Consider the following 15,017-nt stretch of genomic DNA (forward strand, 5'->3'; position numbering starts at 1 on the left):
TATTGTGCTATGTCGTGCGCTTCGAATAATTCGTCGAGCGTGTTGTGCAACCCTTGTTCTAACCATTTCCCGTGCTCGTGTTCTTGGTAACCGTAAGGCTTGCTTATACACTTTCCTGATTAAGCGTTCTAATTCGCTTTCTCGACATCTGCCACCTTTAAGTAAGAGCAAGTACGTGATTCTACTGAGGACGAGGGCTTGCACCAGCCTAATTGTGTTGCATCTTCATACCGCTGTGACTGTTGGTAATGCGTTTTAACAGTCTGATAGTCTGATCTGCCGCGTTTTCCACTTGCGAATGGTTTCGCCGTGATGCCCGTGGGGTCTATCTCCAGTAGCAAGTAAGGTATCGTGTCGTCCTTAATTTCGTGTTGCGTTACGGTCAGGTTGCGTTTGACTAGCGGTATGGCAACGGCTGGTTATGAAACGATAATCGGCCTACCACTGTCATTCGCGTCGTACTTGTATCAGTATGAAACTCTACTCACCGTCATTTAAGCATCAAACTTCGCATTCGCCCTTGTGACATCACGTCGTCGTTGTGTCACAGCGTGCATACGTACAAGTAGTAATTTCTGTTAGCATTTGTATATAGCTAGTGTACCCTGCAGTCAGTGCGCATAAACATTGTATGACTTTAAAGCTGTGGCCTACGTGGTGCATAAACATTGGGTTAGATTACCCATTATATAGGATGGCAATAGAGAACTGCACATATCGCAATAATGTATACAACATTTAATGAGGCGTTTTGCGAAAGTTCACTTCAAACGCCGCCAAGCACTGCTTGCAGATGTTCACCAGTGAAGCTGGAACGTGCGGCCCGGTGTTTATTCCCCGGGGTAATCCCGATGGTTCATTAAACGACGGCTTCGTAGGCTGCCGGATCCTCGGTACGCAGTTGCTGTTTGCTCTCGGTCACCCGGGCCTGTTTTTGTGCCCGGGACTGCAGCATCGGCACGGCGAACACGAGCTCTCACGGTGCTGCGTCGACGCTGTTCTTTGTAAGCTGCCCGCTGTTCGGGAGTTCGTACGATGCGTGGCCTACCAATGTTGAAGTCGGAGAGATGCTGCTGCAAGCGTGCTCGGCTGAACTAAGTAGAAGAACGACCGTCACTCACGGTGCAGCCAATGGAGCGCTCCTCTTTCTCTTTTACGTGTGACAAGGGTAGTTCAAGGGCGCGCTACAGGTGCCGGAGCCCACCACCCGGAGTCCACAGGGATATGTGACATTGCGCATGAACCTTTTCTGCACTATCACCAGCATCTCTCCATAATTCTGCGCACATCGGACGGACGGATTTTAGATGTAGAGCTTCGCTGTAAAAATTGCATAAGTTCAAATCATGCAGCTTACTTTAACTCTTTCTCCCCATTTTTTGTGGTCGGTGGCTAGACTTTCTCCGTCTAATCTAAGCTCTCAAATAAATGGCACGTGCTTACGCGCAAATGAAGTGGCGGAGAGCGGTCGTCGCCGAACAACAACTATAAAACATAGCTGTATGCATGTATGTATGTATGTATGTATGTATGTATGTATGTATGTATGTATGTATGTATGTATGTATGTATGTGTGTGTGTGTATGTATGCTATGTATGTATATATGTAGGTATTCTTCTTCTTTCTGGGGTTTTACGTGCCAAAACCAGTTCTGATTATGAGCACGCCGTAGTTGAGGGCTCCGGATAAATTTTGACCACCTGGGGTTCTTTAACGTGCACTACAACGCAAGCACACGGGCGTTTTGGCATTTCGCCTCCATCAAAATGCGGCCGCCGCGCCGGTGATTCGATCCCGCGATCTCGTGCTGAGCAGCGCAACGCCTTAGCTGACTGAGCCACCGCAGCGGGTATGTATGTATGTATGTATTGTATGTATGTATGTATGTATGTATGTATGTATGTATGTATGTAAAGTATGTATGTATGTATGTATGTATGTATGTATGTATGTATGTATGTATGTATGTATGTAAGTATGTATGTATGTATGTATGTATGTATGTATGTATGTATGTATGTATGTATGTATGTATGTATGTATGTATGTATGTGTGCGCTGACGCGCGAGAGCTTCATTGCGTCGGAATGTTTAGATGCTGTGGTCGGTAGTCGCTCCAAGTCCCGCTTCTCCGCCTCCGACTGACAGTTGCGGGGCGCCCAAATAAGCTGCGCATCGGTTGTCCGCGTGTGCTGTTTCATCTTTTCAGTTCACCAGACCGGCTCCCGCGGTGCATCGGAGCTGCATAATTTTAAAGCGAATGGTCGTAGCGGTATCTGGCTTGCGGGTAGTAAACGAGCGCAGGAGAAAGCGCAGATTCGCAGTCGTTTTCAAGCGGCCGTCGTCATACTGTCGTCATTCCGTGGCCGTCGTGCAGCCGTCGTCATGCGCAGCCCACGCACAGTTGTCACACTGCCATGATTCCGTTGTCGTCATGATTGCGTAGTCGTCACACTTTCGTGCGTCTGTCAAAACGTTTCGACGATAGTTTGTAGCGCTACCATCAAACACCGTAATTGACATAAGCAGTACCTTTCGGCGGTATGTCTAGTGCGTCCACTAACTTTCTTCCTTCCACTTAAGATATTTGCTTACTTCGATGATTACTGCAATAACATTTTTCAGCCTTCGCAATTGAATCGAACGTGATAAGGCACTATTATAGCTTGTATCAATTACACAGAGGTAAATGAATGGTAAATGGAATAAACAGTATTCCAGCCTGAGGCTCTTTTGCGTGGCTTCCTGAGATAAAACGAAAAGGATGGTGATAGAACACTGCTCCAAATTGACAAAATAATTTCCTATCATAAAAGCAACTTTCATTTGTCACGTGGTGGGAGACAAGCTTAGGAGAGGCCCAGGCCAGCCAGGCAGTGTTGGCGAGAGCGTGGCGGAAGTCGCATGCTGTTTTTCGCAAAGAATCACTGGGACTGATGGTCCAAACATCATCGTTTCCAAGGCATTCGCGTCAGTAAAGCTCTCGCTGCTCTTGGCATCAGAAAAGTGAGAGAAAAGTTTTCGGCCCGGGCCTTTCTCGAAGCAGATTCCGTTCGCAAGACAAGCTGTAATCGGAGTGTGCATGGTTTTTGAGCTTGAAAATCGTGTGTGGTTCTGTGAGCTACGAGTGTGAGTGTCAGCCAGCACAACAGGCGCTCACGCAATCATGGCGCCGGTCTTCGTCGACTTGTTCAATGTTCCATAGTAAATACAGAGACGCGTCTGCTTTACTAAAACTATTGGAGAAGCCTTGTAGGTTTAGTTCTAAGGCGCATCAGCAGCGCATATTTCCGGCGACTCGTAACAATGTAAGTTCGAAGCACAGCAAAATGACTGTACTTCCGGCTTCAAGAACGTGACGTCAGTGACTCTACTATTGTGTTTTTCCCCCCGTGATTCGTCACGTGGGGCGTCTATATATGAAAATGGGTAACTGAGTCTGCGATAGATGGAGAGAAGAATAAGACAGCATGTATGAAAAGTTAATCCTAAAAAGCGCGCCTTCTTTTGCAACTCACCAGTCGCAGCTGCATCTTTGGCATTAGTGTTCTAAGCACGTGGTCGCAAGTTCGATTGTGATCGCGGCGGCCGCCTTTCTATGGGGACGGAATGCAAAAGCTATCCTCTATCGTTCTTTGGGTGCACGTTAAGGAGACCCACATAGTCACAATTAGTCCGGAGACCTCCACTATGGCATCTCTCACAGTGCCCGTGAGTCCTGCTACAGCCCCTTAGGAAAATTAACACCGATCATTCAATTCTACCTGATGCAACTCGTTCTTGACCTCGTGCTTCTCGATGCGGCGATTATGAAGGTGGTCCGACCCGCACAGCTCACCGCAGTTTCGATTCGTAAGCTCGTCGAAGCGCTATTGCACGCAGCATTTGTCCTTTCTTGATCCATGCTTTTTGTCCTTCTTCTGTTTTGCTTGCACTCTCCACCTGGGGGCGATAATCAGTGATCGCCCTTGGAAGAATCGTGGTAGGAATACTCGTTGCGTGACTCGAATAAGCAGTTTCGTGGCGTCTGTTCAAGGCGCGGAGAGCGGTTCTCGCTGGCAATAAGAAAAAAAAAACATTCTTTTGAATCATTGTGCTGTGAATTCACGCGAGGTAGTTCTCCTCGCGTACATCAGTGCCGAGTTATAAGTGCACCCACGTGACTGCCTGCTGTACGCGCTCAAATTACGGTCTTCGTCTCTCAATTCGGCATGCAGGACTTTCATGTCGCGTCCTCTCCAACGTTGGAAGCCACACCAGTGCAACTTTTCAGGTAAGTAATCTTTTTTTACATCTCGCTCGTTTTGGTTCCAGTTAGCTGTGGGTCGCGCAAGACACACACCTACAGAAAAGAACAGACAGACGACGCAAGATTCGTCAGTGTGCGTCTAGTACAACCCACAGAATGAGCCAGCACCGACTAGTCGAAAGTTCAGTTATTCGGCTGCTACGATTGTTGTAGTGCGCTGACTTTTGTTATTATCGTGGCTCCGGGCACTGATCCTGTCAGTGCCAAGAGCCGTCAGTCCACACGTTCAACAATGTTACCATTTTTTAGCCCTACTACGCTGCGATATAAATTAAGAAAGGTGCAGTAGTTGCTTGGCTGACATGAATACAAGCACATCGATAGACATACTGCGAATGATTAGGGTCTACAGCATTACTAGAGGCACGATACAAACGAAACCACCCCTATGTTTATGACAACGCAGCACAAGACAAAGGAGAAGAATGTGTAACCAAGCTAGCTATCAGGCATTATAAAAAGGAAATATGGTTTACTGATTGCTATTTAGTTGAAAAAAAAAGCAAAAGTTTGTACTTTTGGCCGTCCCGACTGCTTCAGGTTGGGATTCGGGATATTTACTCACAAGTCAAACTGTCCCGCTAAATTTGGAGGGCTGGCAACCTTAAGACCAAGCCCGAAACATGGACCTCTAGTTCACGAATGCTGAAATACGAACACGGAGAAGTAAGCTAACAAAGAGGAATATGACAGGACGAGTCAATATGGCGTTTCGAAGCACTAGCCGTGTGGTCTTTCGAGTTAGCGTATTCTCCTTCGTGCTCGTTGGTTTGTATTCATAAAAATGTAGCTACTACCTCAGCAACTTACTTCACCTCACCTCTAGTTGTGTGCAGTACCTCACACGAGTCTCACCCAAAAAGTCAGCAGCAACGCGTTAACCGTTTAGACATTTGTGCTATATTGTTACTTTGTTCGACTTTTGTAGCTTGAAAGCCGCCTTACGAAGTTCCGGGCAACTACTAGTTTCCTAATCAGAACTTCACCTTTTTACAAAGAATTCACGGAGTCGTTAAGAATATCTCTATTTCGTGCAAATAAACGGCCGTAAATATAAATCCTTAGGCAATAATATTATACGCGGCACCGCCAAGTGTTAGACTCAGTTAGTGCTAGCCGAGACAGGTAAATAGAAGAAAGAACTTTCTCCGTTGTCTGCGGCATCGATAAATATAGGCGTATCAAAACCCTCCCGGGAGCCGCAACTATGCAAATTGCAGAATGTTTTGTGGCCCTTGAGGGTCGCTCGTTCATAAATGTGTGTTGCTCACCCGGTCGCAGAAAATAATCTGATGTTTCGGAATCTCTGAGCTCCTTCTACCGGAATGTCATGACATGCATTCCTTCTGTATTCCATTGGTAGCCTAACAAAGGCACAGTACTTCCGCAACAGTGCAAAGGACACGTGGACGGTAATGCGATGGACACACGTGACAGTTGGAAAATTGCTGATTAACTTGAACTTCAAAAAGAACACACAATGACGAAACCATTGCGATGTTTATCCTAATAGAAGGCAAGACCCTGTAAAGTGCTGACTAATTGTTTGATGAACTTTAATGTCGCCAAGCAAGACCGGGCCTATATTTGGGACTCCACAATAGTAAGTTTGACAAGCGCAGAAAATGGAGTAGTAATAACTTAGATCCGAGTAGGACTCAATAACCTACATACACGCTCAATACATTACTTTCTTTTACATCCCAATTCCATTGGAACATGGCCACCGCTACCGGGAATTTAGGCTTGCCAGCATAACGCCACATGCAATAAGTCGCGGCGACAGGAGCCTCACCGCTACCCTGCTTTAGAATGAATGTTCTTCATTATCATTCACCGTGTTCGCCAATCGTCTGAACGACACTATTTATTGCGAAGCATTCTTTGTTTCATTCCAGACACTCTGCCTTAAGTAGATTCCCTTCTCGCCCTGTTTCGGGCCTCTTTAATAAAAAAAAGAATACTGGACCAATGGTGGGCTCACCACTGGTATACCAGATACCTGCAAAATGTCTCGCATAACACTAATTATCACTTCTGCCTGAGATCTGCATAATTTCTTTTACTGCTAGTAAGGTACTGTGAGGATTTCTATACTCGTATTTTATTCCTTTTATTTCCTTTACATGCAAGATATTTCTCCGCTAGTTTGTGAGTACATCTAGCAATCCCTGTGGTCATAGCAATATTTAGTTGTAGATCCTGCACTACTTCCTTTATTTCCTCTCACCTTTCACAGTCTGAAAGACCTAATGATAATCGCATATTGATAATAGTTTCTTCGTTTGCAGGGGAACAGTCATCGCAAAGGGCGAACAATGACCTGGTTTTACGCTTTCACCTGCACGCTCCTTGTGCTTCATGCAGCAGTAATATCGCGATCCGAAGACCAATATACGTGCGACAGCAACACCTTGCTTCCTCCTCGTTTGCTCCGCGAGATCCGTCAATACAAGCCAATCGTAGACAAGATCATAGACACCGTTGTGTACGGCGACGAACAAAATGTGACCTACGAGGAACTGGCCAAGTTCGTGGACACGTTCGGCGCCAGGCCGTCCGGCAGTAAGAGCTTGGAAGACTCGATCGACTACATGTTCGACATGCTGCGAGGCCAAGGACTAGACTTCGTGCATACTGAGAACGCGAGCGTGGTAAACTGGCAGAGGGGCCACGAAGAAGCGTGGATGGTGGAGCCCAGGTTGAAGCGAATGGACATCCTGGGCTTGGGAAACAGTGTGGCCACACCGCCAGGTGGCATCACAGCGCCGGTGCTGGTCGTTGGGTGCTTCGAAGAGCTCGAAGAGAATTCGAGCAAGGTAAGTGCTTTAATCAATCGCCGTATTGTGAATGCAGCGCCACAGGAGCAGCTCCTGTAGCGAACCGTCCCAAGTTGCTGTATGCAGTTCATGATGTGGATCACCTTATTGGCGTGCAGTGTTCACCCATTCTCTTTCACCCTTTCCATCTTATTTCGCCTTACCCCACACCAACCTTCTACAGTAGCACATCGAACAGTCCTCTGGTTGATCTCCCTACGTTGCCTCCCATTGCTTGCTCCTTCCTACGACATTCGCGTAATCTCTGTAAATATCCTCTTAACCTTAATAAAATTGTTTGTGCTAAATTTCAGGATAAATTTCAGAAATATGTAACCAAAATGTTCTTCAACGATTTTTGTGTCCATTAACAGAACTGTTACAGAATTGAAGCAATTTGGTTCTAATCCAAGAATTGCGGGAGGAAAGATTTTTTTAAAAACGCTAATGGACGTTAATAAGGAAATAAGCAAATCAATGATCGAGAAGGAACAAATGAATTGTCACCACGCACATTGTATAGGTAACTGTGTTTTATGATGCCCTAAGCGACATAGGCAAGAACGTTTTCGCTCCAGGACGGGATTACAGTTGCCGTTACTAGAGTGTCACTTGGCGAAGTAAATTTTTGAATCTGTAATACTGACATATGTCTGCAATGTCTGTATCAAACTGGCTTGTTTCCTGTTCAATCATCTCCACCTTGTTGTTTTAGATCGCTATTTAGAACAGGAAATTATATTATATTGAAACGCTGCGAGGCGAGAAGAGGCAGCGACTTCTGACGCTACTCTACGAGTGTCCAGTTCTCTGGTCAAAACCTGCCGAGCCGCCGCCAGAGGCATCGGCTACAGTCACGGACACCGCGCGTGTTCGGCATGAACGCGGGGAAACGCGGACACTCGGTGTAACTAACACATCTTTGCTGTTCGACCATGTTTACGGAGTGGAAGGAGCGGTGATATTTCTTTAAGTATGGGCTATTCAGAAAGACAGCAGCAAGCAGTCATGGTCAGGAAGTGAGTGCTCGCAAAAAACAAAAACAGAAATAGCTTCGCTTCAAAACAGTACTCATTAGAGAGATTGCACACAACAGCGCGCTGATAGAGAAAACAGGCAACGAACGTGTTGCTTGTGCGAAAATTATTGTACGAGTACGTTACATTATTTATAACTTAGAAGAGTGTGGGTGTAGGCCAGGTGGTGATTCATGATTTGGGAAGTTACCGCAAAAAAAAAAAAAACGCGAGACGAAGAAAGAAAAAGACAACACGAAATGGTACCGGCAACTGTTGATTTAATGAAAAGAACGCCGAGCTTATATGGATAAGACACACGTGTGCACGCGAAAAGCAACGAGAAAACAAAAACAAAACGGGAAAAGGGGGCAAAACTCGCTTCGTGTTGTCTCTTTCTTCTTCGTCTCGTGTGTTTCTTGCGGTTACTTCAGCCAAATCAAATTATTTTTAAGGTTGTTGAGACTTCAAAAATGCGCTTTTGTGACGTGGCACACATGCACATGCAGTAAACAATAGGAGAGAAAGCGTTTCATTTACTGGAATTGGAAGAAGAGAATGGTTGAACTCAGCCACTGCTGCTTGGGAATGGTCCAACTCTCACCATCGCGACGACTTAAACGGAATGGACTTAACGGAGATTTCTACTATCCGGAATGGAGTGGGAATGGAATGGATGGCCCTACTCCACAACTGTGGTTTGCACCATAGACCTTTTGAACTAGAACACTCTGGGCGTCGCCATAATGCCCTCTAGGCTGTGGTAATTGTGCGATAACCTCTGCGCAGAAGTATTGCCGACGCTGCTGCGCGTGCTTCCCGTACCTCGGTCAAGGCGAAAAGTTCTAGCTCTCCCCGATGAAAATGTCCATGAAAAACTATAGACGAAAAACTCGGAACAGAAAGATCATGCGAACTAAGAAGCACCACACATGCGAGATCATGCCAGCCTGTTTTAACATCACTTAGCTTCACCTTTGTGGTAGTTCTGCAGGAACTCTTAATTCGGCAGCCTTGCTTGTCTTCTAGCCTTAATCGATTTGCCTACATTAAGGTGCATGCGCGATACCCTGGATTATCTATCTAAAGCTCCACCTTTTCCAAGGCTGACAATGACGTAAGAATGGTCTGTCGTTGATCGCTCGGAGTAGGTATTCAGTAATGCATACGCCTTCCTCATCTGAATGGCCCGAAGTCTCGAATTGAGAGCTTTTGGGTGCAAAGTGTTCCCTGTTTGGGATTGTCTTCGTCTTAACGCGCACTCTATTGCACAACTGACCGATGTAATTGCATTTAAATCTGCAGTTGAACGTTATTTATACTCTCAGCAGCTGCATTATTTTGTTCTTGTTTCACAACGTTTATTGTTCCTATATTGTTCTCTGTGTATAATTGTTCCCCACTCACTTCTGTAGCACGTTGGGCCTTGAAGGTATTGAAATAAATAAATAAATAAATACAAAGAAAATAGGACTGAACTAGCCTCGGCAAACATGATAGTCGCTTCTTACTCAAAAGATAATTCTTCAACTCTAGTCACAGTTGACGTCAGTTTGTGTTGCTCTAAAAGCGCTAGTGTGCCTTAAAAAACCATCGTCACTGAATAAAAAGCTCTATAGCGGTTGCCATTTGCCTTCGTCGCGTTTGTGCGGCAAAATTCTCTGCACCTCTTCTTCTTTTCTCCTCGTCTTTTCTACCCTTTCTTCTCTCCCCCAGTGTACCCAGACAGTTAATCTGGTTACTGTCTCTGTCTTTCATCTCTTCTTTTCACTGTTCTCAGACCTCCGCATAGCGCGTTTCTGCAGCTGTCGAAAGAACATCCTTTAATACTCAGATGTCTTATGTTGCAGCCGGTAACCGCCAACGCTCCAGCTATTTTGAACAGTCTCAAACTGTGCACTAATTTCTTATTTGATCATGAGATATCTCACTTTTATCCTGCTATATATACATATATTTATATATATAGCCAAAAACGGCTTTATAATCGCTTAATATTAAGTGAATTTAGTGCAGGCAATTGCAGACTTTGATGATTGTCAAGGTTGTGCGAAACTTAAATCACGTGCATATGAAATACTGCCCATGCTTCTAAGATGTTTGGCTCTCGCTGCAGGCAAAGGGCAAAATAGTTGTGTTCAACCAGGAGTTCGTCACCTACGGGAAGACGCTCAAGTACCGCGTGCAGGGAGCCTCGGCAGCGGCGAAGGCAGGTGCCGTGGCCGCACTCGTGCGCTCCTTGACGCCCATGTCGATCAACAGCCCGCACACGGGTTACATGCTGTACGACGAAAACGCCACCATGATACCGACTGCATCTATCACCGTCGAGGACGCCGAACTTCTGGCTCGATTGCAAGAACGAGGTGAAAAAACTATATAAACACATGGTGACATATATAGTCACCATGTATAGAAAACCACGCGCACTTTTGGTGAGCTGCGGCTTTCTCGGGCCGGTTCTGAAACTGTTTACCAGCCATTTCGGGTCCCTGAGTAGTCCATGGTTTAATGGATAGAGCACTGGGCTGCCCCGCAGATAGAGCAGGGTTCGAAACTAACCGTCGAAATAACTTGGGTCACTGGGTACGTGGCATTCGGTATCTGCCGCTCTTCAATGAATCTCCTTCTCGCCAACTTGGCAAATTGAAAATGTGCATCTGGGTATGTGTCACTCTTCAATGACCCCTTTAGGCGCCCACTTGGGTTACCGTGCATGTGACATTGCGTATGGGCCACTCTTCATAGCCACAAAGTTCTTGAGAATTTCTCCGCTGCTGGGTGGAATGAAATCCACGGCATATATATTGAGACAATCGTGTCAGAACATATATTCATTCAGGCACCAGTCATTCCTTCTTCATTCCATGGTAATCACGATGTCGTCATCCACTCGTCATGAAGCCGCCGTTGTCATGTCATCGTCGTCATGTTACACTGTCCTCGTCATACCGTCGTCGACATGTTGTCGTGGTCGCTCTATCGTCGGCATTCCAGCTTCGTCAACTGGTTCTCGTTTTATCGTCGTTGTCACGCCGTTGTCGTAAACAGTCGTCGTCATACACTCGTCCTCATCCTATTATATTACATTACCTTCATGCTGTGGTCGCCCCGCTGCCGTCATTATACCGTCGTCATCAATTCAGAACCGCCATCCCACTGTTGGTCCTTTCGACGTCATCGTAATATCTTCGTCGTTCCATCCTTAGGTGTTTACGTTGCGGTGCTCTTCGCGTGCCTTTAGCGCTGACCTTGGCAAAACTACGCCATGGCGAAAAATGGCCGACGCCACAAAGAGCTCTCGGATTGAAGTCACATTTCTCAGGGAGGTTCCTATAAACAAAGTAAGTTAGTGGCTTTTAAAAGAAAGTTTCGTACATTTCGGTCTGGGTGGGAATCGACCTTGTGCCTGCGGGGTGCGAGACGAGCGCGCTTCCATGAAGACACAGCGGCTCCTTGGTTCTGGCTTACGAAAGGTTTGCCTAGTGCGTGCATGATTGCACACGTCACGTCGCAGCCATCTCACTGGCTAAAGGTGTGACCTAGTGCGTGCTTTAACATGCTACACTTTAGTTACAGCTTTAAGTGTTCATTTGTGCGTTCAGGAGGTCTCCTTAGTGCCACACGTGCACTTCCCGTTGTGGCTCGTTATGTCTTGCAAGAACTCTAGTCCCGATTATATAACTTAGTGAATTACCAAATGTGCAGCAGACTTTCGCCTTCTTGTGTTACAGGAGTGTAACACCTGCCGAACTTTTCGCAGTTTTCAGCAGTTGCGCGGTTTCGACGTTGCTCGCTTTGTGTAATGTGCTCAGGCACAACTGATTTTCCTGAGCACACTCATATATCTCATCAGTTGTGTAACTGCGGGACGTTCTCCTGTACGTATTGACGATCTTTGGTCATGATTGGCCCTAGCGCCTTAAAACCCCACATATCATCATCATCTTGTACCTATGCTGAATGTACAGGGGGGCCATTGCCTCCGACGTTATCGGTACCCATATTAATGAAAACGCTACCTGATCTCAAAGGACACTTATAGGCTCTAGCAGGTGCGTACTATGCCGGCTGTACCGGAATATTTGCCATCCTATTAAAATGCCTATTTGCGCACTTCATCGCTTTATCAGTGGTCCGAGCAGTGCTGAGCTTCTTATTACGGAATCGGCCGGCGTGAATGGTGGGTGATAAGAAAAGTTACAAAATTGAGGTAAAGGAATCGGTATACAGTCTACCGTCCATAAGCACCACTAGTTCACGCGTCCTTTAGAGCTATGATGTAACATCCTGGCTTTGTTTACGTTTTACCATTTGTGCTGGATGTATAAAAAGTACACAATGCCCTCAGTACGGCTGGAGCAAGAAATGTATTCAACAGTGGCGTTTTTACCGCTTTCATTCCCTCGATATTGCAGCGGTGAGGCAGAGCAGGAACCATACTACAGCTTTCATGTGGTTTTTCAACCATAGTAATCTTGCTGATGAGGAACGGAGACATACTTGGCTTTGCTTGTTTGGTATTTTACGTCAGTGGCACGGCAGTGATAGATGCAGCTGCTCTACATTATTTGTTTGGCAGTATCGAAAGTGTCCAAGAGGTGCAGGGTTTCCATCTGGCTCTTGAAATTACTTTGAAAAGTGGTAATATCTGTCATGTATATTGATGTAAAATTTCCGGAAATTTCTAAGCCTGACAAAAACCATGAAAAAAATCATGAGCCATTCCACTCTGTGAACGTAGATGAGTAACGAAGCTGTTTTGCACGTAGGCGCGGTGCTCCTCGGGATTCCAGACTGTACGCGGCCTCCCCATTACGACGACAGAAGAGAAGTAAAATTCAAAACTGAGAACGGCTACTTGTGTTTCTGTTTTTTATATACCGGGTGTTCAAGGTTAAGCTTTACGAAATTTTTAAGGATCGCCTGTGGCAGGTGACATATTTCTTATCGTTGAGCTGGGTTATTCGAAGAGGCGGACTGTAGTAGCACGAGAAATCGCAACACATATTAACTAAATAAGAAAAAATCCCTAATTAACTTCTTAGTTAATAACTTTACGACACATATTGCAATTTTTACGAATTGTAGCCGGTGAGCTTGTCAGGCGTATCCATTAGGAATGAATGTCCACAATGACACCAGTTTGGAGATATGTGCCATCAAACTCGCCGTAAAAATGCACTGCTGTTCCACTTACATTTTTACCAAAATGCTGTTTTATACATTCAAGCACAGAAGTGACCTGAACGCCTATGTATTCCGTCCCACATACACTTTGGGAAATAATATCTGGAAACTGGTGTCATCCTGGAAATTCATTTCAACTGGATGCGTCTTGCAAACTCACCGGCTACAATTTGTAAATTCCAATATTTGTCGTAAAGTAATTAATTAAGAAGTTAGTAGTCAATTTTTGGTAATTAGTTGGATATCTGTTTCGACTTCCCGTGCTGCTAATGTCCGACTCTTCGAATAAAACAGCTCAAAGATAATAATTATGCAACCTATCACAGGCGATTTTTAAAAATTCCGTAAAGCTTAATCTTGAACACCGAGTACATTGGCGTGGACGACGGGACCGCCGCCCGAGAAGCCGGAGGAAACTAGACACGCGTGATGTTTCGATGGCACTGCCACCACGGAAGAGCAGAAGGAAAGGAAAGTAGGTACGCAAGCGCTAGGAACGCCGACGAAGAAAGGGTGATGGGAATGATGACATGGCCGACGCGGGTCGCAGAGCGGCAAATTTTTGAGAAACCTTTATCATCTACATGTGAGTCTACTGATCTTGAAAATAGTGCCTATTGACCAAGCTCGAGCCCGTGCAGTGCTCTAATATAGGGACATTCTATGACAAATAACCCACTTTCTTTATTCGCTCAGAAATTTTTCGTAGCTTGCATTCTCGTCTGGCTGACCATGGAACCTTCGCACTTTTATTTTATTAGGGAGGAAAGGCTGTAAGCACTTTCTGCACACGTACGCAACTTTAGTATTCCTGATTGCGCGCGGATTTTGTTTGCCAAGTGGTAAATTACACAAGCCGCATTTGTAGAAACGATATCAGACACTTGGACACCTATAAATTAAATGTGCAGAAGCTGCTCAGAAGTCTTACACTAGGGGAAAGGAGTGCTGAAGTAATAACACAAAACTACTGTGTCCCAATTTTTCTGCTTTTGAAGTATTTGTCGAGTAACGTTACGAAGCCTCAATAAGTCAAAACGCAGTGTTTACTTATCCTCCGTTTATGAGGCCAATTCAAAGCTTACATGCTTTCTTTTTGGCCGCTTTCTATGCCCGGGGACATAACAAAAATAACAGGTTCAAATTTTTTTACCAAGTACTTACATCTGTAGTGCTATGGCTTCTTCTCCTCTATTGGCATTTGTGGCCTAATACACGTTCACTTGGCCTACTTGTTATTTTGTGTTAGGAACCGAGCCTGTCGTGAAGCTGGTGATGGGAGCCATGTCACTGCCGCCTGCTGTTTCTCGGAACACGATTGCGGAAATTCGCGGTGACAGCAAACCGGAAGAGGTAATATACACTAACTACTTGCTCTGTCACTCGTAATGCTCATGACGCATACCACTGCCTCATTCGCTTGGGGTTTCGGGCCGGCCACCACGGGCTTTTCGTTCACACTATATGGGTTCTTTTTGCTAAATGAAAATCACATGCTATATTCCAGCTGAATTGAAGTAACACAGAGCGCATTGTAGTATTCATTATCCTTCGATCCACCGTGCCAACGTGGCTCATTTGTGTTAAGCTCAACCCCTACACGGTACCATTCGTGTATGTAATTTTGAGAGATAGCTGGAGCTGATTCCTCAACCGTGTGTTATCTTCTTTTCAGGACTCA

At 45.5% G+C, this 15,017-nt stretch overlaps 1 protein-coding gene across 2 annotated transcripts in view; it reads left to right on the forward strand.

The window, feature by feature from the left end:
* Nucleotides 1-4,020: 4,020 nt before the first annotated feature.
* Nucleotides 4,021-15,017, forward strand: part of LOC119445748 (carboxypeptidase Q) — a 38,455-nt gene continuing 27,458 nt past the window's right edge. The window contains exons 1-4 of one of the 2 annotated variants that reach the window (XM_049663586.1): nucleotides 4,021-4,275; nucleotides 6,603-7,130; nucleotides 10,263-10,512; nucleotides 14,586-14,689. In XM_049663586.1, the coding sequence (XP_049519543.1) occupies nucleotides 6,630-7,130; nucleotides 10,263-10,512; nucleotides 14,586-14,689 (855 nt within the window). In that variant the 5' untranslated portion in view covers nucleotides 4,021-4,275; nucleotides 6,603-6,629. The remainder of the gene's footprint in view (nucleotides 4,276-6,602; nucleotides 7,131-10,262; nucleotides 10,513-14,585; nucleotides 14,690-15,017) is intronic. The other variant, XM_037710034.2, reaches the window with a different exon arrangement.

The sequence above is a fragment of the Dermacentor silvarum genome, chromosome 3 (assembly GCF_013339745.2).
Source record: "Dermacentor silvarum isolate Dsil-2018 chromosome 3, BIME_Dsil_1.4, whole genome shotgun sequence".
In the NCBI taxonomy this organism is placed as follows: domain Eukaryota; kingdom Metazoa; phylum Arthropoda; class Arachnida; order Ixodida; family Ixodidae; genus Dermacentor; species Dermacentor silvarum.